General features: G+C 35.5%; 1 protein-coding gene and 1 pseudogene across 1 annotated transcript; one reads left to right on the top strand and one right to left on the bottom strand.

Annotated features, from left to right (window-relative positions):
- Positions 1-2,940: 2,940 nt before the first annotated feature.
- On the bottom strand, positions 2,941-4,784 carry LOC127951337 (melanocortin receptor 4-like). Its single transcript, XM_052549184.1, has one exon. It carries the CDS (start codon positions 4,433-4,435, stop codon positions 3,458-3,460), a length of 978 nt encoding a protein of 325 aa, XP_052405144.1. The 5' UTR covers positions 4,436-4,784; the 3' UTR covers positions 2,941-3,457.
- A 15,268-nt stretch (positions 4,785-20,052) lies between these two features.
- LOC127951440 (glutamate decarboxylase 1-like) overlaps positions 20,053-22,024 on the top strand; it is a 2,815-nt pseudogene continuing 843 nt past the window's right edge.

The following is a 22,024-nucleotide window of genomic DNA, read 5'->3' as shown; positions in this document are numbered from 1 at the left end:
TATGTGTGAGTCTGAAACAAATGAAAACACACTAAACAAAATAGTCTCTTTAATCTCTTTAATTACCAACAACAACTTTTTACAATCCATTATAAGCCTCCAACATCTGCCACATCTACTTAATTAAATATTGTGATGAATAAGTTAATAGACACTCCCCCAAAAACAATGTATAGACTCACTGAAAAGACTTCACTGACCTGAAACAATTCAATGTTTATGTTTATGTTTATGTTTATGTCTGTTGAAAATACGGAATATGTAAAAAAACGTCTTACTGGTATTTTGCAAAATGAAAAGCATCTTTATTAATCAAATAACACAGTAAAATAAAGCTAATTAAATAAAGTTAGGCAAAATTAACAATGGCCACGCTTATTTATTCATCCAACCATGGCAGGTTTGATTGTCAAGACCAATCATGATGCTCTTGGGCTCATTGCTATATTTTCCCCTTCTTTCTTTACCAAATAAATTACTAAAATTATAACTCCTCCCACCTTAGCCAACCTCAAATAGCTAAGGAAAGGAGCCTTTCACAAATAATTTCAGGCTTTTATGCCGAGACACAGCCATGTATAGAGCTATTATGTCTAATATGCCCATGCTCAATTAGATCCAATCAATCTGAGTGACCAAAACAGGAGAAGTACAGAGAAACCTGTAGATGAAAAGATGAGAAGAAAGATGAAATTGCCTCCATTTCACACATTTGCATTTCCATTTCAAAGATATCCTTTCTATGCATACCTAGAAAAGGATTTGAAGCTGTGAAAATCTATCATGCACGTGGAAGAAACACTTGACATGTCATGTGTTCAGATATAGGTTTTTTGTTTGTTTGTTTGTTTGTTTGTTTGTTTGTTTGTTTGTTTTGTTTTCAGTGATAAGACAGACTTTGACTTGGAACCAAAGAGATCATTGTTAAGCCTCTTATGAAGCTGCAATCTATGTACTTATCTCTACAGGACTTTTGCATGTGAGTGGATTGTGATGTCAAATTAAACGTAATGGCTCACTATCAGTGGGCCTTATGAATAGGGAGGGAAGAAAGCCCAAAGAAGGGCTTCATGTGACACTTACACTGATTAATAGATTACTCAGAGCTGACCTTTTGTTGTCCTGATAATAAATGATTTTCTGCAAACAAACTGTATGGAGCAACTATACCTAGAAAGGGCTGAGTCTCTAAATAACTTTTATAAGTGTGTATTACAAAGAGAGAGAGAAAGAGAGAGAGAGTCTTGATTGTTTTTTGAGTAATTGGTGGACTGTGATTAATGGCACATGCTAACGGGTGACCAGTCTGCTTGAACATAATTTCAGATATTTTGCAGGGGCAGAGAAGGCTTTTCATTTCCAATAAAGACTGCAAATGAAATTAACAATAGGATAGGTTTCCATCAGACTAACAGTTTCATAGACTTTTCAGATTCTTTGAGCTGAAAAAGATTGCTGGACCAGGAGAATCCCCGGGGTTTACAAATGGGAAATGGCTTTTAATTAGGCAGCTGTCCAAGCCTGTAAAAAGGGCATAAGGGTAATTCACATATTAAAGAAAAAGAGGGCCTAATTTAGATAGTTTAGACTAGATAAGTATGAAAAATCAATTCATCTAGCCATCGTAACTCTGCCTCTGTTCTGTTTTAGCAAGTTTTATGTGTGATTGAATGTGTTTAATACATGGAACTAAATAAAATATGTGTAAAATATGTGAGTCACAGAAACATTTTGTGGTCAGACAACAGCTAAGACATTGTCAATGCTAACATTTTGTGTTTCTGTTGTAAATACACCATCTGGGGTTCATTCTCTCTATTTCTCTATCATATTCTCTCCACATACAAGTATTTTATTATATTAGAGTACATACTAAAAGTGCCATATATCATTCATATTTAAAGACTAGAATTATTACTAAGAACTGCGTTCTTGTGGTGTCATCATCAAATCGGTGGTCATGAGCATAATTTTTTACTGTTGCTCTAGAGATTTGTTACACACAGCTCAACTGGCTCAAACCATCTACGTATAATTAGTAAAGAGTGCCCATGATAAAAGATGGCAGAATTGAAATTGTGTACGTTCAGAGGGTCTGACACCAGCTAAGACATTGTCATTGCTAACATGAATGCCAACTCATAGTACACAGACCTCAGCCTGCTGAGAGTACTAATCCCAATATTTTCTTTAGTGCATGAAGTTGCATTGGCCTCAAGTATTATTACTACAGAGAAGAACATCATGGATATAAATGCGAGCTTTGTGGTTGTGCAAACTGACAGAAATCCTTCCTTTTATGTTCATACTAAGAGTCTATTCAGCGCAACATGGTAAGCTTCTAAACAGACTTAGCTTCTAAGAGCTTGAAGGCAATATTTCACTAGATGATACAGATATTTACCTTTTGAGCTCCATGACTCTGAAGCCCGAAAGGAAGGAAAATGAAATAAAATCCAAGACACAACAGCAAAATTCCTACCTGACCATCAAATCTATTGTAATTTTAACAGTTCCACAAAAAATACAAAATAATACAAAATACATGAGGCATAATTACTGGTTTAAATGTTGTTTTATTGACACAATGAAATGGCATTAAAAAAATTAAATAAAATCATCTTAACTTACAAAATACAAAAATAAATTAATAAGTCTGAAACAAATTTTTAAAGCAGCAATGGTTCTCAAGCTGAATAACTGAAGTACCAAACTGCTAAGAGAACATTTTTGCAGTTGCCAAATATTGTGCGTGTGCTTGAGTCACTGAATCACAACACATGGTGCCATGGATTTTCTGTCATTTAAAGATTTTAAATATTGTCACTTTGATTTTTTATGTCTTATTCAGCAGGCAAAATATTAATGCAATTATATATATATATATATATATATATATATATATATATATATATATATATATATATACCAAAACAGCATGTCAATAAATCCTTCTGGTTATCAAATCCTGTAAGTGTGTGCATAATAATTGAGCCCAGTCTCATGAAAATGCATATAAATAGTACGGCAAAATTAAAAACAAAAACGTTTTGCATTGATATGCAAAAATGGACTTTGGCATGCATATGATACATATGTGTTTGGCATGAATATAATATACCGTTTTTGTGTGCATGTGATATTAAATTTGTTGGCGTGCATATGATACACAGGTTTAACTTACATATGTTAAACATCTACCCCACAACTCTAAACCTACCCACTGCGTAGCGTATACATGCCAAAATCCATTTTTGTGTATCAATACCATGAGTTTTCGTTTTTATTTGGCATACTATTTATGCACACTTTTTATGAGATCGGGTTAAATAATCACACAAGCTATGCAGTGTAATTAAATCTTCTACATTCCCAGCATCCACCCATGATGGTTGCTTAGTTTTGTATTGCAAGCCAACATCTCAATAAGTATCTTGATGTCTAACAGAAACAAATCTTATACACACAGAGAGGTCAGTCCATACCAGCAGCAGCAGATCTCCTTGAAGGTCTTTCTCATCTCTTGGCTCCTGAAGGCATAGATGAGAGGGTCTATGACCGAGTTGCACATGATGAGGATCAGGTACATGTTGAAGTGGGACATGAAGCAGATGCAATAAGGGTTCCGTGGACAGGAAATCATGAGGATGAGGTGCAAGAAAAAGGGAGCCCAGCACACAACGAATACACCTAGCAGGATAGTGATGGTAATGGCCCCTTTCATATTTGCCGCCTGCCAGATAGGGCCATTGCCAGGGAGAGCAGCAATGCGCTTCATGTGCAGTCGGGCTAGAAGAAACATGTGGACGTAGAGCGAGGCCATAAGTGCCAGCATGGTGAAGAACATACTGATAAGGCAGATGAGAACAGTGGTGCTCTCCGAGTACACGATAAAGAGCACGCCAGAGACCATGCAGAAGGTCCAGATGCAGGTGATGATGGTGCCCGCCCGCCTTTGAGTCATGATGTTGTGGTAGCGCAAGGCGTAGAAGATTGTGATGTAGCGGTCCACCGCGATGGCTAGCAAACTCCAAATGGAGGCCAACAGTGAGCTACAAATCATAGAGTCAAAAATGTTGTCCATGTTCTTGATGATGCTCTCGCGATTGGTCAGGTTGCCCCCTGTGATGAGTGCCATCACTACTGTTTCTGAGGCGTTGGAGACACTGACCAACAAGTCTGCTACGGCTAAACTGCAGATAAAGAAATACATGGGAGAATGAAGGTTCTTGTTCTTGACAATAGCCGCAATCACCAGAATGTTCTCCAGGAGACTGACAAGCCCGAGCGTGAGGAAGACCTCTGTGGAGATGAGCAGCTGCTCATAGCATCCAGAGGCTGATCCTCTCTCGCCCTGAGCAGGCTTTCCCACTGGTATTGCTCCCTGGCTGTGATTCCGGTATTGCTGCAGTCCATGATGAAGTGAGGTGTTCATTTCCCTAAATATCCGTAGTCAGTGGCTTGATCTGTGTCTGCTTCAGTCTGGTGAATTTGAATTGAACATCATCCGTCATGTAGATCAAAGAAAGCAGGTACTGTGTGAGCATCTGTCACCTCACCTCTGTGATAACTCTTCCTCCAAATCAGTAAAAACGTCTGGAAATTGTCTGCAAGCTACACAAAACAAAAATAAATGAATGTAAAAAAAAATAGAGACAGAAACATGCAAACAGGGAATCAGAGGACAGGAGACAGCATCAATCGACTGAATCTGAAAACGCTGACTCTGTTTCAACACTGTTGAAGTGCAAACAGTGTTTGGAGTGAGGTACTCGGTCTCCAGAGCTTCCAGCACTTGGCAGGCAGGAGAGTGAAATACTCTTGCCTCTACAGCCACTGACTGGCACAACGAGCCCAGGCTCCTCCCACAGCTATCTCCACCAATCATAGGCAGTTTTAATGGATGAATGTAAGCTAATATCAGAAGGAGGTCAGCGTATGAATGGGGTTGCCTCTCTTTTCAACAAATACATAAAATCCTTTATAGGAGGTATTTACTTGAAGCATTTTGGTGGTATGTTTCTAAAATTAAGCAACTCAAGGAACAATCACTGATTGTATCTTGCAAGGAATATATATATATATATATATATATACATACATATCAGTGATTAACTGTGACAATCACTTGTTTAATTTCTGAGTAAATTAGTGTTTTGAATGCATTGGCTATTTTAATGATCAAATGATTCACTCAAAGAGAGTCACTTTTTTTAAGTTCTGAATAAATCTGAAGATATTCCATAAATTAAATGAATCTGTTAAATAAATAAGTGATTAACTTATAAAGACAGTTAATTGATTAGTTTCTATCATAGTCTGTTTGAAAGATTTGGTTATATGAATGATTTAATGATTCTATCCAATGGTTACTAGGTTTGATTGTGAATAAACTAGTGTTACAGAAAACTAGAAGTGATACATATAGTTAAAGGTCACAATGCTGTTGGACTGCTCAGGCAATCAAATTTGAGGACCAGAATAATTGTTGATTAATATTGCCCATTGTTTTATTTACAGGTTTGGATTAGCATCTAACAAATCACCTCATTAGCATTTTATGAATGCTTAATGAGGCTCATGAATCAGAGCTGACTACTCTCTTTAGCCTATTGATTATACAGTTTTATGCCCAAACGCAGAAAATCACTTACAGTCAACAGAGCCTGAAGACAGGGACTGACCCCTTCTGTGATCATCACATGGGAATAGACACTATGAATATTGTACAAACAACAGCTAATCAAGTTTAGTGAAGAGGTGAGACAAACAAGTATTCGTTAAAAGAAAAATAGAAACTGGAAAAGAAGAAATTTAATGAGATTTGTAATGCTGATACATTAAGGAAAGGTTTTTTTTTTGAGAGAGAGAGAGAGAGAGAGAGAGAGAGAGAGAGAGAGAACTGATTATGGCATTGCAGTAACAAAAACAATATTAAAAAAAATCTGACTAATGCTTAATAATAATCCTAATATTTGCACAGTTCCAATCCCCCATAACTGAGCATATTGAAATCTTAATTTGTAAGATTTTCTCGTCGATCTCAAAGGGATAAATTTCATTTCAAATTCAGATAAATTGTTGGTGCTAAATAAGTAAATTAAAAAAGGAAAGGATTAAAAACACCAACATTAAAAGTCCAGTTTTAAAAAGCAAAGTTGCAATAATGGGTTTTCAAGAAGAAAAAAAAAATGCAAAGCTGTTATATAACATACAAGCCCTCCTACTTTGTTTCTTGTGAAACCCCTAAGCAAGAAGGCTGCATATTGGATCAGAGCAGGCCTCTTACATTCTTTATAGCTTCATAAGTCAGAGGTATTCCTACGGGTACTGTAGGAAACTTTAGAATTTCCATCTCACACCAGCACTGCAACATGATCTTAAGTGTCATGACCATGCTACATCTCACTGACCCCCAGTGTAAGAAATGCATAAAAATATGAAGAAAAAATTGTGTTTCTGTAGACCTATATCTTCCTATATCATCCTCTTGTCTTGTTACATTAAATGGCCATGTTTTCAACTGTACTTAAGCAAGCCTTGAGATTTTTAACATTCACAGTATGGTACACAGCATGTCCTTGAGCTAAACACCACATAGAAAGTTTTATTTAAAAGAAGAAAAAAAAAATGTGCACAGAAAGAGCTGAGGTAGAAGAATGTTCTAAAGTAATACATTATACTTGTGAAAGTAAGAAATATTTCACATTCATTTAAAATCAGCAATAATAGAGCATAATTCAACACACAAACATGTCAGCACAAATTGATTTTTCTGGCGGCATTGACATTGCTAACAAAAAATAAATGGATTTTAAATTTGAATAGTAATTGTAATAAAAAGTTTTCTGATAACATTCTCTCCAATTTGTGTGCAAACTATTACAAATGACTTTTAACCTAACCTAGCACAGCACAATACAACATAACGTTTCTAGCATTTAAAAAAAACTTAATTTTTCCATCTAAAAACTATATCTAAATTATGACCTCTCAATGTCAAATTCAGAAATGTTAACTCTTGCATTCATGAACTCAAGGTTGGATTATTGTAATGCTTTATTGGGTGGTTGCTTACTATAACCAGGAAGTATGACCACATTAGCCCGGTTCTGTCGACACTGCACTGGCTCCCTATTAAACATTGTATAGATTTAAGTATCTTGCTTATTACTTATAAAGCCCTGAATGGTTTAGCACCTCACTGTTTGAATGAGCTCTTATTGCTTTATAGTCCTCCACATCCACTGCATTCTCAAAACTCTGGCAACTTGATAATGCCTAGAATTTCAAAATCAACTGCCGGCGACAGATCCTTTTTCTATTTAGCACCAAAACTCTGCAGAGGCAGATACACTCTGTCAGTTTAAATCTAGATTAAAGACCCATCTCTTAAACCTGGCTTACACATAACACACAAACACATTTCTAATATTCAAATCTGTTAATGGATTTTTAGGCTGCATTAATTAGGAAAACCAGAAACACTTCTCATAACACCCGATGTACTTGCTACATCATTAGAAGAATGGCATCTATGTTAATATCATTGTTTATTTCTTATTCCGAGGTCACCGTAGCCACCAGATCCAGTCTGTATCCAGATCAGATGGTCGCTGCAGTCACACGTATCCAGTACGTATCCAGCCCAGATGGTGGATCAGCACCTAGAGATGAACTCTGCAGCCCTGCATGTCATTGGAGACCAGGACAACTAGATGAACCCAAGAGACAGATCCCCAGTGAAGATCTTGTCTCCTAGACACCCACCGGGACAAGACCACAGGAACCAGATGAGCCCTCTCCACAATCTGACTTTACTGCAGCCTGGAATTGAACTGGTTTTGTCTGATCAGAGGAGCACTGACCATCCCGTAACCCATTTTGGTGACACTTTATTTTAGGGTCTCTTAACTAGTTGCTTATTAGTATGCATATTACTAGAATATTAGCCATTTATTAGTACTAATTAAGCACATATTATTGCTTATTCTACATGACCTTATTCTACATTCCTAATAAGTAACACTTAATAATAACTTTCAGTTATAAGTAATTTATAAATTATTAGTTAATGATTAATGTATTATATACAAACCTTAACTATACTTTCATAAATGATTAATACGTTGTATGCTAACGATTTACAAATGTAAAGTTTTTTTTTATGTTTAAATCATGAAAATAAATCAAACAGATCATTAGTAAATGGTGTATTAGTTGATACATTATTTATCATTTATAAATCATTAAAGTATTTTTGTCAAAATAGTTTTGTATCATCTCAATAAACAATTGTTAATCATGAACAAATGGTGAACAAACCATTAGTAAATGATCAGTATGTGATTTATTGATGCAGTTGTAAGCTGGTCTGTGTTCAAAAGCGAAAACTTGCAGGTATGCTAAAGCACTATTTTAGTAATTTATTTGTTTTGAAGTGGATAAACATTTATAAATGCCTTACAGCCATATGATTCCAGTGGGTTGTGTTAAATTATTTCATTCATCAGCACAGACTTGTGTTCTGTGTTGAGTGTATGGGATCTAGTGATGACATGAACCTTCCACTGAAGCTCACATCGGGTGCACAGAGTTAAAGACTCCATGTGTGTCAGAGAAGACAGCTGTCTATACTCTCAATTACACTGCACACTAAAAAGTGTTCAACACCTGTTATAGAGGATGTGTAAAAGACTTAATAAGTCATTTATAAAATGTTCTGCATTCCCTAATCTAAAGTATATTATTATTTATCTTATTTAACATTTAATTTCCACAGGTTTGTGTAATATTCTGAGCTTGCATTTGACCCTTTTTATTCATTTTAAAGTATACTAAATATGTTTTTGTTTAGGTGAGATGAGAAAATGCATGTTTTTACATTTTACATCTTTGCATATGATTTTTTGTGTGCTTTCTCATAATGAAGGTTGTTGTTTGCTTAAATGTACAAGACTTAAAAATAATCATATCCATAGTTAACAAACACTGAGAGACATTCTGATATGGTAGAAAGATTTTTAGCTTTAGCTTCTTGCCTAGTTCTTAAAATATCTGATAATGTTCTGATTTCTCTTATACTGTAGCTATAATGCAAAATATGAACAAAATGGTTTAATGAAACATCACAATTCCTGCCATTTCAACCACCATCTATTTACCTGCCTAGGACCGCAGTTATTGGGTCTTATAGCCCTTGGTCCCTTTGGTCAGGATATGAGATCTATATACTAAACATAATGCTCAATATTTATTTCATAAAAGTTGTTTCAAATGTGCTCAGGGAAAACAATAAAAGTTATGTTTAACTGAAAGCTGCATCTTTGTCTCTGCTGAATTCCAGGCATCAAGAAATAAGATAGCTTAGATGTGACAAATACCAAAGAAATACATATATACTTTAACCCCATAGAAAATCTATGGGCTATTGTGAAGAGGAAGATGAGATGTGCCAGACGCAAAAATGCAGGTGAGCTGAAGGCCACTATCCGAGCAACCTGGGCTCTCATAACACCTGAGCAGTGCCACAGACTGATCCACTCCATGCCACGCTGCATTGCTGCAGTAATTCAGGCAAAAGGAGCCCCAACTAAGTATTGAGTGCTGTACATGCTCATACTTTTCATGTTCATACTTTTCAGTTGGCCAATATTTCTAAAAATCCTTTCTTTGTATTGATTTAAAGTAATATTCAAATTTTATATACTGATTCAGATACTGAATTTGGGATTTTCCTTAGTTGTCAGTTATAATCATCAAAATGAAAAGAAATAAAAATGATAAAAATGAGTGACAACATTTTGCAAACAATCAGTGTTTTTTTTTTTTTGTTTTTTGTTTTTTGTTTTTTGAGCACACAATTTCTCTTCAGGCTTGAAAACATTCCTTCTCCAGATTTATTATAAAGTATACAGGGTCAGCACGAAGAGAAAATGTCCAGCACATCCTGCAGTGGTGTATTAAGAATAACCTGACCCCCAACACACACACACACAAAAAAAGAAAGAACTCAGTGAACCTCAAGAAGCTCAGGGCCACAGAACACATTTTGAGCATTGTGAATATCCACACATTCATATTGTTCTAGATCTCTGATACCTCTGCCATTGTAAATAAATTTTCTAATACCTCTGCCATGGTAAATAAATTACACATGAGCACATTTATTTCCTAATAAGTCTAAAAAAGCATGGTAAAAGTGGAAAAGCTCAGCATGTCTATTAAAAGTGTAAACATGGTGGCTCTGTAGTAGCCATCAAAATGCTGGGCTGCATTTCCCTGAAACCTTGTGTGCCTATTAAGAAGACAAAATATATTGTATTAAACACAAACTATTGGCATCATCAGGCTTATATGGGAAAATATATAGCTCCATTTGTTTAAACATCAAACCTAGTTTTACAAGATGTTCAAGCAATGGTTTGAATTTGGGGATGGGGGCATCTGTTTGCTGACTAATGACGGACAGTGGTTATAGCATAATTGAATAAAACTTGAAACATTATTAATATCATTATAACTGATTATTAAGAGCTGTCTATATCTACTTGACAACAGGCTGTTGTGCATTCGAGCTTATATACAGCAGCCTCTTGAAGATATTATGTTTTTAAAGCTGAAATGATTTCCTGTTTGAGAGCCACACAAAAGCACACACACAATAAGCTGCTCGGATGAGTGACACAGCTTTTAAAATGAGAAATGAGTCTAAGAATGTGAGAAAAGAGAGACTGAATTAGATGAATTAACATGAACATTTTCTGACATAAAGAATCAATTCTATTTTATTTGAAAGAGTACACATCAGACATACATTTTTTATATATATATTTGTATTTCTTCAAAAATTACAATCTAACTTTTAGTTTCTAATGATTTCTGACCTTCACTCAAATCTGTGTGTTCATTTCTTCTGACAAATCTTAAGTGAGTAAATGAACTCACTGCTTCCATCAAAGACTTACTTAACTGCTGTTACACTTTCATATTTTTATTTTATTTTTTTTATATTTGTGATTTTAAGATTCTGTTTGGATGACAGATAAATCCATTGTCGAGCTGATGACTAAGAGATAAAAGTGACTGTATATGAAAAAAATATAAAACACTATGATTATGCAGAAAATTCATATTCAAGCACATTTGCATTTATTTATCTGACCTTACACTCTCCTGTTTGACCTTACAAAATTAACTTGCACAAATGCATCCAGGCAGCTTTTTTAAATGGTTATGTTTTTAAGTTTTGCAGACATCATAAAAGATACACTCTTAAGAAAAAAACAACTTGTTCCTCCTTGTTCCATGTACAGACATGGCCAAAAGTTTTGTCAGTGACATAATTTTGTGTTTTGCAAAGTTTGCTGCTTCAGTATTTGTAGATTTTTTTTTTCATATGTTTCTATGATACACTGAAAAACAATTATATCAAAGTATATCATAAGATGTAGAAGCATTTATTAGCAAATATAAAATATAATGAGTCAATATTTTGAGTGTTGACCCTTGTTCTTCATAACCTCAGCAGTCCGCTCTGGCATGCTGCATACCCAAACTTAACATATTATTCCCTTTTACCTAAGGGGTACATGAATAAATACATAAAGAATTAAAACAAAATGAGGACAAAAAATAGACCAAGGTTTGGTGAAACACACACAATCCTCAATGATGCCTTAAGTCCCTCATTTTGGTGTGTGTGACGAGTGGGGCAGGGCCGAGAGCCATTGGAACGAAGCGAGGAGTGATTTGGAAATGAGCGACACCTGCGCCACTCACTGGTCTCGAGTCCCACGGAGGAGATCGAAAGGATACAAAAGAGAAGCTGTGATAGTGAAGGACGAGAGAGAACCAGGCCTGGGTTTTATTTTGTGTTCGGTTTTGTTTGTGCGCGGCAGTCGTCCGTGTGGTCCATCGCGCTGTTTTGTGTTTATTTTGTAATTAAAGTTTTGATCCAAATGTCCACTGGTTCCTGTCTCCTTCTTCCCGTGACTATTACGTTTTTATATTGTTATATTGGTGCCGAAACCCGGGAGGAATGAGGGATGTCCTGCCAAAGGTCCCTAGACACTGTGGTGAATCCGCGGTACCATCGAGCAGGGCGAAGGAGTCTGCCGCTGTGGACGCTCAAGGCAGTGGGTTGGAGTGAGTTGCAGAGGGGACGGAGCCTGCTGCATCCACCAAGAATGGGGAGGAGCAGGGAACGGGGGACTCCTGCCGGCTGCCCGAAACTCGAGGAGCCATCGCTGTCCACCATGCGGCGAGAAAGTATATTCTCTGTATATTTGGTCATTATAAGGCTGGAGTAAATATGGCAACATTAAGCCCTTTTAGGAAAAATCAAGCAAAAAACGTGGGTGTTATCTGTGAAAGTGCTTTAAAATTTAACTCTCAAATTAGTGAAGTTGTCAAAGTTAGCTTCTACCAATTAGCACGTACAGACTTGGAGAAGCTCATTCATGTTTTTATTTTTTCTCGATTAGACTATTGCAACTCACTTTATTACGATCCTCATTCACAAATTTTGGACGGATTAGAAATGGTTCAAAATTCAGCTGCAAGACTACTGACGGGTACTCGGAAGTATGATCACATTATTCCAGTTTTGAGATCATTGCATTGGTAACCAGAATCTTATAGAATTAATTAAAAAATATATATTTTTGTTTTTAAATCCCTGCATGGTATAGCCCCTCCATACATTGCTGATCATATTCAAGTTCAAGAGTCGAAGAGATCATTACGATTGAATGGACAAAATCTCCTACATGTTCCTCTATCAAAATAAAAATTCCGAGGTGACCGTGCATTTTTGGCAGCTCCCCCAAGGCTTTGGAACAGTTTGCCAGTGTCTTTGTGTCAATTATTTTCTCTGACTGAAGTTAAGAAGCAGTTAAAACCTTTTTTTTTATCATTAGCCTTTGATCAGGAATGAGTGCCGAGATATTGTTGCTGTAGTTATCCTTTGGTCTGTCTGGTATGCTGTGTATTGTTGATTTTAATATTTGCCTTTATATTCTTTTAGTTGAACTTACTGTACAGCACTTTGGTCAACTTTGTTGTTTTATTGGGTGCTTTATAAATAAAGTTGGAGTCAGTCGAAGTTGGAGACAGTCGAAGTTGGAGACAGAACACCCACTCACCCATAAAACATACCCATGTTCTTGACATCAGAAATATTTCACGAGTTACAGATGAGTATAAGAACTCTAAGAAATGTAAAATCAAAATAAACTGCATACAAAGTAGCACTGCTTTTAAGGGATCAAAGGCAAAGGTGAGTGATTGTATATGCACAGTACATAGAGTGCTTATAGCCCAATACCACACAGCAATAGACTAATGCACTCAACCACTCTCACTAATGTAAGCCTATAGACCTGCTTTTCATGAAATTAAATGTGAATTTATGGTTTCGGTACATGCGGCATGTTGTTTTATAACTGTGCTGTTTTTGTTGGTTTACATTTTTTAAACATGTGCAATGGCTCTGTGAGCTCGTGTTAATATGAATAACTTGTACCATATATTACTTCATAAGAAAATAGCTCTGAAGCCTTTTCGGAGTAAATTCCTAACTTTCTCACAAGCATCATAACATTTTAGCCATTTGCTCAATTTACAGCTTGAATTTAACTATCCTAAATTCACACAATAACAACAATAATAATAATAATAATAATAATAATTATTTTAATATTTTGTATATATATAAAATCATTTTATATATCAAATATCTAAATAATTTTAATTATGGGCACATCCATTATTCAGTTAAACAAAATTCCTAATGTGTGCACTCATGTAACTTCTGAAGATATTATGTTTCATAGTCTGCATCATGGATTTTCATTGCTCCTTATTTAAAACTGTTAAGAGTGTGTTGTGTCTAATTGGAAGATCCCACTCACCAATAAACTGAATACTGTTGTTACAAGGATTTTATGCTCCTTTTTTTTCATCTGTCTGTCCTTACTTCACATAAAAAAATGCATTAACACTGCAATACTGGGAACATAAGCAATTTCACATCCATTTATGACTAAAATCTTCTCTAAGCTTTGAAGTTCTTTTCACCTTCACTTCAGATCCTGGCAGACGTGATGATATACTGACACTGACTGCTCTTCTCTACCTGATTCTATTCTGTCCCTGCTGTCATAATTGGCATTCCTCTTACATCTCTCTCTAGCCTTAAAACAAGCACAATTAGCCATTTAACACACTTCTGTTAGTTATATTTGTACAATTAAACCTACATAACACATAAAAACATGTTTATCTCATTCCTTGTCATGACAGCATATTGATGAAAACAGATTTTCCATGACTATAATGCTTGTTGGTGAAACACTGGCAGGTAATTTTTAGGAAGAAAATTACATCTCAGAATTACTTAATACACTCAGGATTTTTGAGGTCCAGTGTGGGATACAATATCATGTGAGAATTTAAAATTTTCTTACACTGTCTTATACAATTAAGTTCAAATGTGTTATTACAATAACACAAAAATTACAACATTTTTAAACCACTGTAAACCATATACCTTTCGAGTTGATATGGCTTTTCCAGATAAAATCTTGGAAGAACTAATTAAATTCTTACATCACTGACAAAGGCCTTTCCCAAATGCCTTTGGGTTTGGACAACCAAATCCTCACAATCTCTCAGGAAAACAGAACTATTTTATTAGATAGCAAATTTGAATGAATTTGTATGAAAACATGATTTTTAGAAAAATGTTCGGCATGAAGGTCCACCCTTTTATTTTTTTAGTACAGCCTTTAAAACAAACTATCTGCATTAATTAAAATGAATGCCAAAGCAAACAAAAAAACTAAAAACTGTATTTCATAAAATAAATATTAAGTTTGTAATCAACATATAAACACAATTGTCTTCCACTTATCAATTGCAAGATGATTTCTATCAGGCTGGGGACAGTTCTGAACACAGATGGCTGTATGACATCAAGAAATGGCAAAGGCTTAGATCATGAATGTTAATTAAGTGCAGCATGAATAATTATTATTATTTTTTTTTTTCAATGCTTTGATGAACCAGAGCTGGTTTATAGAATTTTATAATTGTCACTCGTGTGAAACAACATGCTCTCCTAAAAGACACATATTTAAATGATTTCAGGTTCTTATTCATATTTGTATCAGCATTTTATTTGATTTTAAAACAAAACTCTTTTATGAACTACTCATACTACACAAGAAGTTTTGTCAGTGAAAATCATTTTGTTGACTTGTGTACATATGTCTTAAGATGCTATAAACATAAAACATAAAATATTAAGAATTCTTAAACCATTAACTTTGACAGCATATATGACTGCAGATCTGTAATGGCTGGTTTGAAAAACTCCTTTCCTCAAGTAATTTCACGTGGAATGAGCCAGCAAAGCAAATTCATGTAAATAACACAAAAATTGCAAAACACAAATGTCTATATTTGCTTAAGTGACTTGTGTCGTTTACTTTGTAAAAATTTGTATTTACTACCATGTTGCATGTCATAAAGACCCACTGGAGTGTTCAAAAAAATTAATTTGTGAATCTGCTTATCCATATAAGTGCATAAACACATTAACAAGCATGTCAATAGATCCTAACGTACGTATGTAGCTAATTAATACTCATGTTGACCAAGTTTGGGGAATTTTAAAAGCTAACTTATAAACTGTACAGGTGTGCTGTGAATATACAATTTTCACTGTGCATATAAAACGCTGTGTGCTCAAGCAAGCATACCAGACTGCAAGGCCTGCTGGGGTGTGATTACTGGATGCCTGCTTGAGAAAACAAACTGCTCTTCAATTTGACTGTGCACCAGAGGAATGATTTTCAATAAAACAGACCTCCTGCACTGAAGTGCAACATTTAGACCTAGGAAGAAGGAATGAAAATGTGGTATATTTATTACATGGAATATTACAGCGGGCTAAACCACAGGCCAGCTCCTACGTTTTTCAGTCGTATGTGCATGTATCTGAGGTTCCTGAATTTAACACCAGCAGCACACTGGCCACGTTCACACATTAGAAGCAGATTATGGTTCTTAGTCCTATTTTAACTGATTAATTATGCTACTGTCACTACTCACACCTGTAATTTTTCAGGACTCACAAACCCCATTTTTCACAGTGGAACCAAACTGGACTGGACGTCACGATGTTGGCACAACCTAAAAACAACAAATATCAATGTCAGACATCACAGGTCGGTACTTGGCATCAAATTAACATTGATATTAGACATTGAATTTACATAGAATTTTGGTCACCTGACATCGCAAACGAAATGTAACCAAATATATTTTCTGATAGATCAGTTTTCCACAATACTTCAAAGAGACACGCTCCCTAAATATCACAACTCAGCAACTCTTCATCTAAAATTCACAGTTTCTCACGTACAAATACAACTTTGGTCATTCATGCACGTGGATTATGTAATTACGATATCTCCAACTATACTTTCTGAGCCCTTTTGTACAGTTTAGGGTCTCATTCAATGGGATTGCTAGAAATCTTAGCCCTCACGCCCACTTTTTTTGGTGAAACTCCTCTTAAGGACTGTGTACACCAAGGTCAATAATTATAATGATAAATATAATTATGATGTTATAAAATTCATTCTAATTCTAAGAGAGTTGTAACAATAACAACACAGAGAAGCAATTTGGTTAAAGCATTTTTTTTTCCAGCTGATACAATAAAAACATTGATAGCCAATCAAAATGCGCCTGACTTTATAGAGGTCAAGCATTTAAAGCAGCAGTGCACACTTATAATAAACAGAATGTTATAACATCTGTTGGTGTAGATGCTAAGCTATCATTCTAGTGATCTTTATAGTATTCTTTCTTGGCATAAACAGGCCGAGTATTTTCTTCAATTTCTACTTGTTTCTTCTCTCATTTTTAAGCAAACAATTCATGTCAGTCACATAATCTTGCAGTGCATTGGGGCATAATAAATGATCAAAATATAGAAATTACACAAAAAAAAAATACTTATTTCACTCATGTCTAAAACATCAACAAAAAAAGGCATCCATTAGCCAGTGTTTTACCAATACGTGGAATCTTCATTTACAGGTTAATGTAGAAAGGGACTATTCCATTCAGTGAAGTTGCCATGGCTGCACTTGTGCCAGGCAAGGTAATGTTCAAGGACTAAACATGGAAATTATTTAACCAATGAGACTGATGGAAGCAGTGTGGCCATCCTGATTAAAAACAGTGAAAAGAAATAACAAAAACAAGCCTTCATATCTCACTCGCTGCTCCCTCTATTCACTTCGGCCAAGCTATTTTCACACCATTTGAAAGACTGAGCTCCATTGTGCTCCTCTTAAATAGGATCTCTGCTGGCCCGCCCTCACTGAAAAGCTAAGACACCAGCTTCTATATATCAAAATGTAGTCATATGGACAAAATGAAATCTGATTTGCATCAAAGACAAAATAATAATAATATTTGTACACTCTTAAAAAAATTAAGGTGCTCCACAATGCCATAGAAGAACCTTATTGTCTAAATGGTTCCATGAAGAACATTTTACATCTTACAACCTGTTTCACAAAAGTTTATTTGCGGTCAAAGAAGATTCTTCACAATTTAAAAAGGTTAAGAAAGTGATTGTTGTTTAAAGATCCTTTGACTGAATTGTTCTTTGTGGAACCAAAAATGGTTCTTCTGTGTGAAGAACCTTTTAAGCAGCTTTATTTTTAAGAATGTATTTGTTTATACAAATATAATAGCAGTATGCATGGTGGATTTTGATATTCATTTGTCAGATTTTAAGATTTTAGATTTAAACAAAAGCTTTCCTTATAACTTCTAAATAAATCTGGCAAGTAAAAGATTCTCTTTTTTCCCTACAGCATGTTGAAAAGAAGCCAGCAGGATTTATAAAAGTGAAATAATTGGCCTTGAAGTACAGTGCTTCTGTTGCTTCACATAAACCTGCTTTTTTCTTTCTTTTTTTCCCCTTTCTGTTTTTTTCCAAGCATCTGTCAGTGTGGAGGAGCTGAAGAGCATGAACACATTCATATCAGTTAATAAAAGAAGAGAGAGTTTAAAAAGTTGAAAACATGAAAATTAGCCATGGTTTAAAAAAAAATAAAATAAAAAAAAGCATGGTTATATGGTTAACCACAGTAACCACAAATTAAACATGGTTTGCTACACTAACCATAGATCATGTTATTTGTAGTAGAACTGAGGTTATACTACAAATGGTAATCAGTATGCCAAATAACAAAAACAAAAAAAAATTGTGAGGGTACAGGACCATAATCACACATCATTTGTGAGAATAATGTGCATTTTGTCAAGTAAAGTCAAGTCACCTTTATTTATATAGCTCTTTAAACAAAATACATTGCGTCAAAGCAACTGAACAACAATCATTAGGAAAACAGTGTGTCAATAATGCAAAATGATAGTTAAAGGCAGTTCATCATTGAATTCAGTGGTGTCATCTCTTTTCAGTTAAATAGTGTCTGTGCATTTATTTGCAATCAAGTCAACGATATCGCTGTAGATGAAGTGACCCCAACTAAGCAAGCCAGAGGCGACAGCAGCAAGGAACCGAAACTCCATCGGTGACAGAATGGAGAAAAAAAACCTTGGGAGAAACCAGGCTCAGTTGGGGAGCCAGTTCTCCTCTGACCAGACGAAACCAGCAGTTCAATTCCAGGCTGCAGCAAAGTCAGATTGTGCCGAAGAATCATCTGTTTCCTGTGGTCTTGTCCTGGTGGTCATCTGAGACAAGGTCTTTACAGGGGATTTGTATCTGGAGCTTTAGTTGTCCTGGTCTCCGCTGTCTTTCAGGGCAGTAGAGGTCCTTTCTAGGTGCTTATCCACCATCTGGTCTGGATACGTACTGGATCCGGGTGACTGCAGTGACCCTCTGATCTGGATACAGACTGGATCTGGTGGCTACGGTGACCTCAGAATAAGAGAGAAACAGACAAATATTAGCGTAGATGCCATTCTTCTAATGATGTAGCAAGTACATAGGGTGTTATGTGAAGTGTTCCCCGTTCCGGTTTACCTAATTAATGCAGCCTAAAAATCCTAATATGGTCATACTTCCTGGTTCTAGTAAGAACTCTTGCTGCTACATTTTAGACTAGCTGTAGTTTGTTTACTAAGCATGCAGAACTACCACCCAATAAAGCATTAAAATAATCTAACCTTGAGGTCATAAATGCATGGATTAACATTTCTGCATTTGACATTGAGAGCATAGGCCGTAATTTAGATATATTATTGAGATGGAAAAATGCAGTTTTACAAACGCTAGAAACGTGGCTTTCTAAGGAAAGATTGCGATCAAATAGCACACCTAGGTTCCTAACTGATGATGAAGAATTGACAGAGCAACCATCAAGTCTTAGACAGTGTTCTGGGTTAATACAAGCAGAGTTTTTAGGTCCTATAATTCATTTTTCAGAATTTAGCAGTAAGAAATTACTAGTCATCCAGTTTTTTATATCGACTATGCATTACATTAGTTTTTCAGGTAACACTTTAGAATAAGGTTCCATTAGTTAATGTTAGCTAATGTATTACTTAACATGAACAAACAATGAATAATACATTTATTACTGTATTTATTCATCTTTGTTAATGTTAGTTAATGAAAATACAGTTATTCATTGTTAGTTCATGGTAATTCACAGTGCATTAACTAATGTTAACAAGCACAACTTTTGATTTAAATAATGCATTAGTAAATGTTGAAATTAACATGAACTAAGACTTATAAATGCTGCAGAAGGATTGTTCTTGCTTAGTTCATGTTAACGAAAGTAGTTAACTAACATTAACTAATGGAACCTTATTCTAAAGTGTTACCGTTTTTCAAATTGATGTGTTACACCGGGCCGTGAAGAAATATAGAGCTGAGTATCATCAGCATAACAGTGAAAGCTAACATCATGTTTCCTGATGATATCTCCCAAGAGTAACATATAAAGCGTGAAGAGTAGCTTCCCTAGTACTGAGCCTTGAGGTACTCCATACTGATACATCTTTTGTGTTTGTTTAGATCTGCTTCCTGCTGAGGATGGAGAGGAAGCAACTAAGCACTTCATCCAGGAGCTGGTAAACATCTTGCTGGCCTACATCAGTAAATCCCTCAAACTTTTTTTCCACTATCTTCACCAGCTTAAGGAAGGCCTGGAGGGCTTCAGCCTGGAGATCCCTGACCAGAAAGATAACCTGGAGCAGCTGTTGGTGGACTGCAGAGACACACTTAAATATGTGAGTATATACAGTATATATGAGTTAAAAAGGTAAGAACAAGCTAAATCACATGGGTTATTTAGTGTAGGCTTTTGTAAATGTTGTCCTTTAATGCTGTCAGATCATCCAAGATTTTTTAACCAACTGTCAACTGGATATGACATCATTGGTCTGGCAGGAGAATGGTTGACTTCCACAGCAAATACAAACATGTAAGTCAAGAGTTAATTTTTTTTTTCAAAATTCATATCATAATTATGAATGAACAGAACAATAAATGTATAAGGGTGGCCAGGGATGTTTGCAACACATTTAAAATTAGGTATAGGGATGAAACTAATTCTGTTCCAACATTGATTTATTGTATTTTTTTATCAAAAAATACCTATTTTTAGCAGATAGTATAGTAATATAATGCATTATTCATTATATTTATATTAGCAAGCTTGAGATTATAATTTCTTTCATATTGTGATTATACAGAAAATTATACAGAAAGATGCTGACTGAATGTGATCTTGCTGTGTATTGTAAGAAAAGAGCAAGTTTTAAAGGGATGGTTCACCTAAAAATGTCGAAATTGAAGTCGAATCACTCTCTATCGCCTTCACTGTGCACTACGAGCCATCCACTGTACAAGAAATACACTGTGAAAAAGTCACTGACTTAGCTGGCAGCTGCACAGCATCTATCTAAAGTACAGGGGGCTGAAACTTCGGATTCCAGAGAGCATTTGATTGGTCAGAAGATTTGACGAGATAATGAAGTACGATGTGACATCCAAAAAATTGAGTTGAGCCGTTTGGCGGAAGTGATGAACTGCAAGCTTTGAATGCTTATATCTTCTAAATGAAAATTTTGTCTCTGTTTTGGAGTGCACTGCCTTATAGATAATCTTAAGACTTATCTATTTATACTAACACCCAAACAACTTTCATTTAGTTTTCATGGGGACTTTACCTCAGCAGCCCTCCAGGAATTGAGTTTAGCACCCCTGGCTTAAGTGGACTAAATGATTAGAGAAGTCACGACATATATGACATCAATGACATTAAAGATGCATTTAGAAAATAGATGTTTTTTCATTTCCAAATTGACTTTAAAGCAAAGTTTTTTTCTCATTTTGCCCATTCCCATGTATTTTACATTTCATCAAGGCACATATGTTCCTCTCTGTTTACAGGTTCACTTATGAAATATCCCCGGTCTTTATATTCATGAAGTAAGTAGTTCTGAGAAAAATGCATTCAATTATTGGATGGCCGGAGGAAGATGGAGATGGCATATTTTGTACCTGTAACAAGCTGAAAGCACAAAAATACAGGAAGCATTTATATTTGCCTTTTGAAAAATGAACATTGGAACTTTTCCATCATTTGTATTTCATTAAACAGCTAATGGCTTTCTCTGCAGGAGGCACCAATCTGTACAGTGTGTTGTTGGCCAGGTTTATCTCTTTCCGGTGGTGAAGACCCACGGGATGTCTGCGATACCTCGTCTGGCACTGTTCACCTCTGCGCACGTACATGATTTCATTATTGTTTCCTCTTCTCTCAGCAGGCATGCTGTGACAGTTCCACTTACTCACTGAGACACATAGCCCAACACATTTCAGCTATTACCTCCTGACCCGCTGATTGGGAGGTCAGACGTTACGTGTCACAGCAGTGTTTTTTAAAAGTGCTGATAAACTAACATTAATTAGAATATTGAATGTCTTGTTATGGTAAAGCAAACGGTCAGAACATGTTAG

Source organism: Carassius gibelio, chromosome B2 (assembly GCF_023724105.1).
Source record: "Carassius gibelio isolate Cgi1373 ecotype wild population from Czech Republic chromosome B2, carGib1.2-hapl.c, whole genome shotgun sequence".
Taxonomy (NCBI): Eukaryota; Metazoa; Chordata; class Actinopteri; order Cypriniformes; family Cyprinidae; genus Carassius; species Carassius gibelio.
This window is presented reverse-complemented; position numbering and strand designations above follow the sequence as displayed.

Coding starts and splice junctions, on each gene's coding strand:
- LOC127951337 (XM_052549184.1), bottom strand. CDS start 4,435: ATGAACACCTCACTTCATCATGGACTGCAGCAATACCGGAATCACAGC.